This window comes from Pseudopodoces humilis, chromosome 3 (genome assembly GCF_049639895.1).
Source record: "Pseudopodoces humilis isolate 2021_Gansu_Grassland_sample_001 chromosome 3, ASM4963989v1, whole genome shotgun sequence".
In the NCBI taxonomy this organism is placed as follows: Eukaryota; Metazoa; Chordata; class Aves; order Passeriformes; family Paridae; genus Pseudopodoces; species Pseudopodoces humilis.
This window is the reverse complement of record NC_142202.1, coordinates 83,056,373-83,068,393: the sequence shown is the minus strand read 5'-3', so window position 1 is coordinate 83,068,393 and position 12,021 is coordinate 83,056,373. Positions and strand designations below refer to the sequence as shown.

The 12,021-nt window shown below is 38.2% G+C and overlaps 1 protein-coding gene across 6 annotated transcripts in view; it reads left to right on the top strand.

The window, feature by feature from the left end:
- Window positions 1-5,295, top strand: part of SENP6 (SUMO specific peptidase 6) — a 73,276-nt gene extending 67,981 nt beyond the window's left edge. For all 6 annotated transcript variants that reach the window (XM_088052903.1, XM_088052909.1, XM_088052905.1 and 3 more), the window contains 3 exons: window positions 704-772; window positions 930-1,080; window positions 3,298-5,295. In XM_088052903.1, coding sequence (XP_087909029.1) covers window positions 704-772; window positions 930-1,080; window positions 3,298-3,498 — 421 coding nt within the window. In that variant the 3' untranslated portion in view covers window positions 3,499-5,295. The remainder of the gene's footprint in view (window positions 1-703; window positions 773-929; window positions 1,081-3,297) is intronic.
- The last annotated feature ends 6,726 nt before the right edge of the window (window positions 5,296-12,021 follow it).

Sequence of the window (12,021 nt, the reverse complement as noted above, 5' to 3'; positions counted from 1 at the left end):
CATATAATGCTGAAATTTTGAACTCTGGTATGAGTTAGCTTTGATGTAGGAATCCAACTTGCATATAAGGTGGCATAAAGATTGCTGTGCTTCTGTCTTCTGAAAAGGTAGAGTATTTTCAATCAAATGATCTAAAGCATCTGTAGTATGCAGGAGAGGAGTTGAGCAGACTTGGTTCTCTAGAAAATACTTGGTTATTGATACATTACTTTTTAAAGTCTTCCAAATAGAGTTGGTGCGTGTTTTGTGTATAACTACCAGCTGCATTTCAGATTCAGGCTGGGATCACTTATTGAACGTGCTTTCCTAATGTCTTCTAGCGTGCTGTGGAGTGTTCCATCTAGCCTCAAGCTGCTACTCCAGCAGGACGTTTGAACGCTCTGTGCCTTACTTTCTCTTGCCAGTATCCCAGATACATTGTGCTCTTAAGTAGCATTAGACACCTGAAGGTGTCTTAAGTAACTGTAACAAATTGTCTGACAGTACTGTATTTTCCTAAGTACGTTCCTAAGTGTACTTAGTGTATGGTTAAATATAAAGATAACTTGCTGTTTAGCTATCCCAATTAGGAGGTTACAGCAGTGCTGGCAGAACTTTGGAGTAGTGATTGTTAAGGCCGCCTCACAAACTATTTCTGTGTAATGCTGTGTTTTTCAAGCTGCTGTAAAATACTGTGTACTTAAAAACTTGTGTTCTCTGTTAGGCCCTGCATTTTGCTTATGGACTCACTGAGAGGCCCTTCCCGGTCAAATGTTGTGAAAACACTAAGGGAGTAAGTTTTCTATCTGATGCTTGGGCTTTCTTTAGTTTGGTGTTTGTTTCTTTTGTTTTTTTCTTTTTTTTTTCTTTTTTTTTTTTGTGGTTTGTTGTTGTTTTTAATTCTTCAAGGAATTAAAAAATATTTTAACTTGCATGGTCTTTTGTTGTAGATATTTAGAGGTGGAATGGGAAGTCAGGAAAGGCAGCAAAAGAAGCTTTTCCAAAGATGTCATGAAAGGTTCCAACCCAAAAGTGCCACAGCAGAACAACTTCAGTGATTGTGGAGTGTACATCCTGCAGTATGTGGAGAGCTTTTTTGAGGTATGTATGTTCTTGAAGCTATTTTTGATTCCTGCAGCAAATATAAGCTGTGGAAATTATTACAATTGTAAAAAGCTCCTAGTGCTGCCCAATACCTATTAATGAGATTGTGCTGCAAAGTAATTTATACATAAACACAGAGTAACATTTTGAAAGTAAACTAATTACCCTTTTTATTTTTACATACATAAAAGAAATTGTAAGCCATAAAATTTTCTGTGGGAATCTAAGGAAAACCCATTTAGTCTTCCTTTCTGTTCTTCTGCTGGGTACCCTTTAAAATCATCCAGTAAGAACTTGAGTTCAAAATCTAAACTACAAATGCACTACAAAAAGCTTGATCATTTTCTTGTGAGAACCGTGACTGGCTAAATTCAGAAATGTGACACAGGTAGGGGGTTAATGTTTCTTTTGGGGATATTTTTAACTTTTAAGAAAATATGTAAGTGAAATCATTACAGCTAAATGCCAAAACTTGTTTGTATTGAAGGAATTGTTTGAATGCTTACTTACTCGCAAGCTGACTTGGTCTTAAAGTTACACCTTTCACAAGTGGAGGCATTAACACCTTCTGCTTTAAAGCATTGTTCTAAATTCTTGTGTAGTTTTAAACCCTGTTCTAAACCCGTACCTGGAAAACCTGGCAGCTTATCCATTCCTCAGCCCTCTCTCCATTCATACATTACAACAGAGCAGTAAGGCTTTAGCAGAGTGCATTCATGCAAATGGAAGGCAAAAGCTTTGCTTTACGTATGAGTTCCTGAGAGCTTAGAACTATAACCAAGTGCCTCCTGTTCTGTTCCCTGGGAGTACGAGGAGCAGCCAAATTTTATTAATCCTAACCCATTGCTTCTTGCAAATTGATGGCTGGATTATGTCAGGCTGAATCCCTTGTCCTGCCTGTCCAGCAGTGTGCAGTAGCTTTGTCTGCCAGAGAATGGGCACGACACGTGCATGTGTCAGAGAGCAAATCATAGGATATTCTCAAAAGTAACTCTAGTGGGGAGGGAAAACGTGAGCTGGCTGCACAGTACTAAACTGTCTTGAAGTTACTCAGCAAACTATTTCAGCTGCTTTGTATTTGGAAAATTGCCCACAGTCTCATTTTGCACCAGCTCTACAAACTTGATGGAGAGCATGTGGGAGCAGGTGCTTAATCTGATGCTTGTGAACAGTTCAGGCACATATTTTTGTTCTTTGCGTATTTATTTTAAGTACTGAAATCACGATGTGTTATCTTCCGAAAGCGAGGGTGGCTTGTCAGGGCTGGTGAGCCGCGAGGAGCGGCCCGGCGGGCGCTCACGGCCGGGGCTGCTCCGCGCTCCGAGCCGGTCGTGCCCTTGCGGGCCGCCAGGGGCCGCTGCGGGAGGGGCAGCGCAGCGCAGTGCCACTCGTCCTCCCCGCACTGAACAGAGACGGAAAAATGCTGCTAGTGCAACATTAGGCACTGACATGTTCCGGTGCAGAACGTCACTAGTTTTTTTTCTCACAAGCAGCCTCGCTGATCTTCCCTCAGTGATGAATGTAATTCACTCTTAAAGAACCCTGATGATGTAAACTGGAGTACAGAAAGGGAGGAATTTCTTTGAGAGACAGCAGTGTTCCCCAAATTGTCATTTGGTTAGGGTGGAATTGTTGTACGGTATCACTGAAGAGGAGTAGATAATGCTTCGTAATAATAATTATCATAATTATTTGGATGAATGTTACCTAGCCAGAAAACATAATGGAAGTATAAAAAGCACTGGCAGTAGGCAGGGGCTTTGTTTTCTAGGGTGAAATTTAAATCTCTCTTGCCTAGTTGGTCATGATCCTAAAGGTTATTTATAAGAAGAGGAATGTTTTGGATTCCTGATCAGCTCTAGATTTTAATGCTAGTGATTCTTAAAAAATGTCCTATATCTTTACAGTAGGTTTTCTCCCTCACTGTTTTACACATTTATGCAGACAAATGCTTAGTATAAAAGATGTAGCAAACACAGTAGATTGTTCAGGCATTCTTATAATCAGGACTGTGATCTGGATGAATTTTAGTCTGTAACACATTGAAGCTTGATTGATTTTACCATGATTATACATGTACAAAACAGAGAAATTGTAGAAATTTTGTTTGATGCTCATGGAATGAAGTGAGAAAACATGTACTTTTCCTCACTGTAGTTTCCTTCAATCATTTAGGTTATAACTCTTTAATATCCAAATGATCTTTTTTTCCAGAATCCCATTTTGAGTTTTGAACTACCAATGAACTTAACAGACTGGTTTCCACGCCCAAGAATGAAAACCAAAAGAGAAGAAATACGACAAATAATCCTGACGCTCCAGGAACAGCAGAACAAGGACAAGAAGGGACAGAAAGACCCAAATTCAATTTTGCAGGAAAAGACAGAACAACTTACCAACAACAGCTCAGACTGAACGTTGTATCTGTTGCATGTTAGTTCCACAATCAAAACTGAAACCTACATTTTTGTCTGCCCAGACTAAAGATTTGGCGTGTTCTCTGCTCAAAGTTACTTGGGAATGTTTAATGCCTGTATAAATGTGTGTCATAAAATGGTTTAATTCCCACAAAGATGTGTATTAAGTGAGTCTGTACATATGTTAATGAGGCCAACTTTTTCAGCATTTGTAATTACTTTTTTTCCACTTGATAGGGAGCTTTGGTTATGTATTTCTGTTAATAGAACTTAAATAGCAACTTCTAAACATAAAGGAAATAAAGAAAATATAGGTTGAAATGGTTACCTTTTTCTCTTTCAGTTAAGTTTTAATGTTACATGCTTAAGTAACACATAGGGAATGATTTGGTAGTGAGATAATTAATTCATATTTTGCCCCTATTTAGTTTCCCTTACAAGATTATTCAGCTTGCGCTACAAACAATAATATGGGTAAGTGTCTCAATGTACCATGGCCTCCGAGAGGGTGATTCCCATCCTCCCAGTATCTTAAGTGTAGGCAGTGTCATAGTTCATAGGACCGCTTCAGATTTGGGGGTTTAGAAGATATGCATTGCAATTACAATTCCACCCTTGCTTTAGTGGGACAGGCTAGGGAAAGAGGGAGAGTGCTCTTTGACCAGAGGTAACTCTTCAAATAGTATTATAAAAGTGGTTTCAATTAAGTGATCTTGAGTGACTCTATTAAATCATATTTTGTGGATCCCAATTGTTGTACAGGTGTATTTTGAGACTTTCTTCATTATAAAATTGTATTTTGGTAAGTGTACTTGGAATAGCAGATTGCCCACATAACATTTTCTATGTTACAATTCTGAATGTTACATTCATATGTGCTTTATCTAAGTAATGAACATTTAAAAAGAAAAAAAGTGTATGATTACTATTTTTTCTAATATCCATGCAAAAAACCAAAATACCAGTGTTCATTGCTTGCTTGTTTGTTCTTGGCTTTAGGTAGCATCAGACTAATGTAGGGACTTGCTTGGATATTTCCAGTGTGTTTTGATTTTACAACAATCTAAAATGTCATTGTTGCTTAAACTGCAAATGTAGCCTTTTATCTCTCTTCTAGAAAGGCTTTGGCATTGAAATGAGGAAAGTAAGAAAAGATTTGTACAAGGATATATATCTCCATTTTTCTACTAATGCAGATATCTTTGAAGGGAACCATAAAGTGCCACTTCCCAGGAAGGAATTTGTGGGAGTAGAGCAGGATCTTTTGTCTCTCCTTGCAGATAGTATTTTCTCTCCTGATTTTTCTACTGGGAGTGTCATTTACCATTCCCTTCTCCCAAAGAGAAGCAGCAGAGAGTTCATTAGCTGAACTCTGGGCCCCTTGAGATTTTATTTTTGTACACAACATCAAGTCTAACCCAGTGCTTCATGGCCTCCATGAGTTTTGATTCTCACTAAACCCTGAAAATACAGCTGCTAATGACATTACTTCCAGGGCATTCCTGCACAGAGGACTCTCTGTGACACCCTCCAATTACCGGGGGTTTCTCTCACCAAGGCAGAGTGGTTGTACATAGAGCAATACAACTGTGGGCTGCTAATCTTTTGTACAGATAACCTGTGGGATTTTGGGGGAGTTGTACATTCCCTGCTTTCTCTCGCATAAACCCTGGGCCCCATGGAGAATATGTAAGCACCACATATGTGTTCTGTTAGAGATGACTCCTGCAGTTTTCTTGTTGAAAGAATGTGGGGGCATTTTCCTGGACTATAAATTAAATACTTAATGTGCACATCTCCGAGTTGTTTCCTCCTTCAAATTTTTATCCAGTATTCTTGCCACTGGTGGGGAAAAATAGGGATAAAGTAGTTCCAGATTGTGGAAATGCAGGGTCTTGTGTATCTGGCTTCAGTGCAACTGACATATTGGAGTAGTAGTTTATACAAGAGAGGGAAGGAAAATAATTTCTTTGAAATAGAGGAAAGACAATTGCATATAGAATGTATTCCTTCCTAGTCTAGGCCTTCCCAATTATATATTTTAATTATATGAAATATATCCACATTTCATTGATACAGTAGTTTTCCTTTTTCTAATATTTGTCATGCAGGTTCATATTTTGATGCTGTAGAACTATTTTGTTCTCTTACTGGGAATGGCCTGGTGCTTCCTTCTTTTCCTTTCTCTTTCCTGTCCTCCCCTTCATCCTCCCTTTTACCCTTTTTCAAAGCTGTGAAGAAAGTGTTGGATTTACTATCATTCAGTGTTAATGGTCTCAAGATCTTCAGTCACATACGGCAAGCTAATATACATGTTGAATATAGGAAACCTATTTTTTTAATAAAATGTGACGTTAATAGAAAAAACCTACAGAATTAAGAATGAGTTATTTAAGACCTTCTGACTTTAACAAGTCACTACTGCATGTGCTTGGTAAGTGTTTTTTATTAACGTAATGGTGGGCAATGCTGCAGTGTTTTGCAATCTTAACAAGTTTTACCAGTGCCTTTTCTGAATCAGATTTGTTCAGTGGAAGCTAGTAGGGTGGGGACTAGATGAGTGTATTTAATAATTACATGACAACATATGTATTCTGTGGGAAGTATATGTTGTATATTTCTGTAGACGTTTCAGGATTACAAGTGCTTTAAGAGTAGCCTGACTGCCTTCTGCAGTATACGGGATCAGATGGCTACCTAATTAAATGTATCTGTTTGTATTGTTTTTCAGGTTGGGTAGAATAACACTTCAGAATTCTTATTAAGGTTTTAGATTACTTAGCATAAAAAATGCATGTACTTGTGGTGCACATTTGCAGGATAGCTGCAAAAGCAGAAGAGACATCTAAGTAGTCCCTTGTGACATTTCTATTTTTCCTGCTGAGAAACTGAGCACACTCTTTAAAGACCAGAGACTTTGAACAGAATTGATTTTTGAGGTTGTAATACATTCTTGTCTTGAAAGAATCTGACTTCCAAGACATTCAGTAAAAAAAAGTGAAAAATCAAGCAAGCTTTATAGCAAGATGAGGAAACTATGCTGTTCATTTTCATTTTTTACAAGTTTTGCATAGCAAATGAGAAAAGCAGAACATACATGATTTTTAATTTCTCTTAATATAGTACTTCTGGAAACTGAAATACCAGACTTCTCTTATAAACAAACAGCAGGGGTTTCCTTAATTTAGTAATTCATATTTTCCCTTCTGATTTTTAAATAGAATGTAGTTTTGGTCATTGGTTAAAGCCTTACATTGATAACATGACACATGTATTTTAGCATATGAACAGAAGTAGATGCTTGCTTTTTGCAGTCCTGATTCCTAAGAATGATGAGAGGTACTGGAGTCTGATTTAAAAAAAATTCTTTTTATTTTGGTACAACACTTTTTATAATAGTCTTTCTTCAGTGCTGCTTATTCAGTACTCCTAAAGAACTTCTGTGCAGTGAGTTGGGTTCACAAATGTGCTTCTCCCAGTTTTTTGACTTTCCCCATCTACTTCTGGAAATCAGAAGGGAGCTGATGTTGCAAATGACAGCTTTGAAACAATAAGAGTGAGACAACAGCCATTTTATTTACCTTTCACCACCATTTCAAAGTAAATCCTTTCTGCTTAACTCAATAATGCCTGCTCAGAGCTATGATGAAAATGTCTGTTTTCTAGGCTCGTCTGGTTAGGAGAGGATGTAATCTTTAAGATGATTGTTCTGTCAGTTGTGGTCTGATGTAGTTTTTTGACAAGCTTGATTTTGCTTGTTTTTAACAAATTTGCATTTGGAATTGTGCAACCCTGTGGTTACAAAAGGAAACTGGGTAATGTACACCATTTCTTAGGGATTCCTTATTCAGTTTTGAGAGTAATTGCTAGCCACAGCCTAGATTCAGACAGCCAGCTTGTTTCTTTGCTTGTTTATATTTTCCCGTTTGTTTTTTCCCTTAGGTTTTTATTTCCTTTTAGACTCACAGTTGATGTTCCTGTGGGAGAGTAAGCAGTGCTATTTGCAATGCATGATGCTTAAAAAGATAGATAAGCAATGTTCATACATGAATATATATGAACAGAAGATTATCTGGATTTAAAAGTATCCAATTTCTAGCAAATGAGACAGACTTGACTTACCTGACTTTTTTATTTTTTTGTCTTCCCTTCTTTCTTATTTGTTAATGCTTATTAGTCAGTATATAACTTGCTAGAGTTCTTTGGGGTATGACTTTACCCAAACAATCATTAGATAAGTAATACAGCAGTGGCAGGAAAGAAAACTATTGCCATTTTTAAAATAAAGGGTTCTTGTATATCTGCAGCAGTAGGGCTGAATGTGCTGCATGAACAGATGGTTTATTTTAATAGAATAGTCGAATCCGCATCATACAACTGTCCATTTGCAGTTTCATGGTTTTAGATGATCCTTAAAAGTTCCACTGTCAGGACCAGGTTATCTTCTACTGTAAGCTGACTGGGTAAGGGTAATGGGAACCAGACCAGTTTGCTTCAGCTGAGTATTTATTATTCCCCATTAGTTGTGAGGATCCACTTAGAGGATCTTAGAGGAAGAGCATCATGCTCTGGCCAGCCTGAGCTTCCTGCCTGCAGAATCTGTGTAGACTCTGGCCTAAACACAAGATTAAAACGTGAGATTTCCTTAGTGGTGTACCTTAGGGAAATTTATCAACTATTTAGACAAAACTGTATCTGTTTAAATGTATTTCTAAGTTTAAGAACTTAGTTTACCTTTACATATATGCTCACGTCAACTAAATATTCTGTAACTAAAGATACCAATGCAATTCTCACAACAGTAATTTGCAAACTGTTAGCAACCTGTACCCCATTGTCCTCCAGATGTAACTGTTTAAAACAAGCTCTGTGACAGTGCCTGTTTACATCAGGCTTCTTCCTAACTTCCATTTTGAAAAACTAGCCTCTTTCCCGTACCTTTATGCGTATTTAAGAAATGCAGTGGTAGTCTGGACAGAGACATTATACATTGCACCAAGCCTATGACATTAATTATAGGAACTCTCAGGAAATACTTCGAAGTTTCTAGGATCTAAAGATTTAGGATCATAGAATGGTTTGGGTTGGAAGTTACTTTAAAGATCATCTAGTTCCAACCCAGCTGCTGTGGACAAGGACACCTCCCACTAGACCAGCTCAGAGACCATCCAACCTGGCCTTGATGAATGCTACACTGTTTATGTGGCAGACTGAAAACAGTAATTGTTCTAGAGAACTTTGTATTTGCCTCTTCAGGCCAGGAAATTTATTTTATACTATATATATATCAGTAATATGCCAGATAGTGTGTCAATTCTGTAATACAAAAAAGTCAGACAGGCTAACCCCAAAAGAGCACTATTACAGGATGACATTCTGTTTCTCACAGAAAATAGCACTAAATAGGTCATAAATTGTACTGGAATGCAAACAAATGGAGTACGTTTTTTACTTAAATGTTCCTCAGTCCTGAAACTTAAACTGCTTTGTAAACAATATTGTCATAATATCTCCATGTTACAAAGGGGCATTGAAAGGCCGTGAGAAGTTGCACAGCTTCCTCCCATCCTATAAAACCACTGAAATTTCTAGATTTCAAACAAAATTTGCAGTGCAAATGAATGTTTAGGTTCCAGAGTCAAGAAGACATTTTTAAGCAAATGTCTGTAACAATGTGTTGAATGTGTTTGTATGGACAGCTTATGATGCAATATTTAATTAAAAAGTCATATAGCTTTTAATTTTTTTTTTCCTTCTGTGGAAGCCAGGTCTTTGTTTTGCAAGGACAGTGTTCTGTGGATGAATTTATTAGCTCATTTTTGGCTCTACACCTTACTTACTCATGTACAGTCTTTTTTATGAGTTTATCATTCTGCTCTCTTTCATTCTCCATCTTTCATACACAGTTAATGAACTTGAATGCAGTAGTTAGCCTGATTTCTAACTTGCCTACTCACTTGTATCCCTGTATCTTTGTGTAAAACAAGTAAGTTTGTGGAGTCAGTGGAGGTTCCCTATTTCATAGGGACATCATTGAATTCAAATTTCTTGAAATTTTTGTCAGGCCAGTTAGGTGCTAGGTGGGGTGAACTTGGTTTCATTCTTATTTTGTCCAGTCAGAATTACCCATATCATTATCTCCATGTTGCAAGTTGAGTGCTGGTGTTCAGGGAAAGACATTAAAAGCATTTTAGTTTAACTAAGCTAAGCTACTCTAAACTGCTGAGATTCATGCTTCAGCTACTCTCATTTTTGAGCATTGAAAAGTAAGCTTAAAAAGATGCTTGCTGTTTACTTAGCTACTTGAGAGAAACCAGTTTTGTGGTTAGAACTGTTTTCCTAGTCTGAAATTCTATTGGACTGAGATTTATTTGAAGCCAACGGTTGAAGTGAGTGTTTAATTCTGTCTTCCAATTTCTTGCTCTGTTCTTTACACAGTGCAGTGCTTTCAACTGTGCTTGTATAGAGCTGTTGTTTGATTATTCTGGGTTTGGAAACTCTGGCAAATCTGACCCTAAACATCAAATTGGGCACCTGAAAATGAGAATGTAGGTAGGTAATGACAGCTGGAAAATTTTTGTAAGTAAATTGCCAAATGGATAATTTTCCTGTAGCAATAGGTCATATGCTTGTGTTTGAAAAACATTATTCAGATGATTTAAAAAATTATACTTTTTTCATCACATTCTCATGAACAATATGAATCATATAGCTTGTAGTTGTCTTTACTGTGAAATTTTAAGTTCCCTAATCATTGATTTAGCATCTGTTGCAAGAAGTGGTATCTGAAGAACGTGTGATCACGCAGACATTTGTACATGCAAGAGGACTAAATTAAGACTCCTTATACAATTTAAAAATTTTTGGATGCTTCCAGCCTTCTAAGTGGTTATGTTTGTCTTGCTTTATGTGTATTTTGCATTGTGCACACTTTGGTTTTTCTGACTTACATTGTCCAGATATGATGGTCACTCCCAGAGCTTATGCCACAGTTCTCGGGTTTGTTACTCCATAAGTGGTCATAGTGTGTTGTTATTTTCTTGCTTACCTAGATGAAAGCATGTGAGGGGAGAACTTGTTCTGGTGATTTTTACAGATTTTACCCAAGCATGACTTGTCCCTTGCTGTTTTCCCTCCTTCCAAACCCCTGATGAGATCCCTTGTGTACTGGTTCTTCTCTCTTGGCTCTTATATCTGTTAATCTTTTATTGTGTCTCTGAGCTCAGTTTTTCAATCTACACTCCAGAAAATGGCCACTATCTTTTTCCCTCTATGATCTTGTGTTGCCAACTTCATCAGCAGAGAAGCTGAGGAAGTATGGGCTGGATGAGCAGGCAGTGAGATGTATTAAGGGCTGGATATCTGAACCTGGAGGTGGTGATCCATGGTGCAGTATCTAGTTGGAGGCTGGTAACAAACTGACCTGAGGCAATGAGGCAAAACAGAAGAGGTTTTCTCTGAGCATCAGGAAACACTTTTCTGCCATGAAGGTGACCAAGCACTGGCATGGATTGCCCCAAAAGGCTGTGGAATCTCCATCCTAGGAGATACTCAAAAGCTGTCTGGACATAGTCCTGAGCAGCTGGCTCTAAGGGTCCCTGCTGGAGCATGGGGTTGCACCAGAAAACCTCACGAGGTCCCTTCTGACCTCAGCCACTCTGTGATTTGAGAGTTTGCTCTGAGTTCCTGTACTTGGTGTGACAAACCTGGCTGATGCTGCAGAGGAAATACTGGGCAGTGCTGCAGTGGGAGGGCTGCAGTTCCAGGTGTGCTGTTCTGAGAATGAAGCTACAGGGGTCAAGGCCAACCCACATCTGATGCTTGTCAGAAGTTCACAGCTTCACTAAATTTGGTTGTATTTCAAGACGGTTGGCAAAAGGCACAGGTCTGGCATAAAACACAACTTGCTGCCAAATTTAAAACTATGCTACAAGTCTCTGGGCAACTTCATTAGAAAGTATAATCCATGTTACTGTTCTTTAACAATGTGAGCAGAAGCATTTTAGCTAGCATTCAATTTGCAGCAAATACCTAGTCTGGAAAACTTTAAACTGAGCATCCAAAGGTTAGTGAAGGTATTATAAGCAACTGAAAGCAAAATGCAGCTCTTTTTTAGTACCTGCTATTTTTCTGGAATAATTTGAGTAGTAGTGCAATTCCTAGAACTGTTTGTGAGCAGATAAGTGATTCAGATTATTAGCACATTTAGTAACTGAGTCAGAACTGGATGATTTGGTGTTCTCTGGGCCAAATAAGCATGCCAGGAGAGAATATCATGCTACAGTGAGTGTTTAACTTCTCAGTGAAGTTTGCCTTATCTTGCACTTAAAGTCCTACCACAAGAGGTTGAAGAGCTGGTGGTGGAATTTAAGTGTGGGTGTAAAACCCAGTTCACGGGCTGCTCACTAGCAGGAAAGTACTCAGGGTGAGGTTTAAGATAATCTAGTTATCCCACATATGGGAGGGGTATGGGGAAGCAACTTGAGTCTGCCTGTGCTTTTGGTAGTGTTCAAGTGCATGT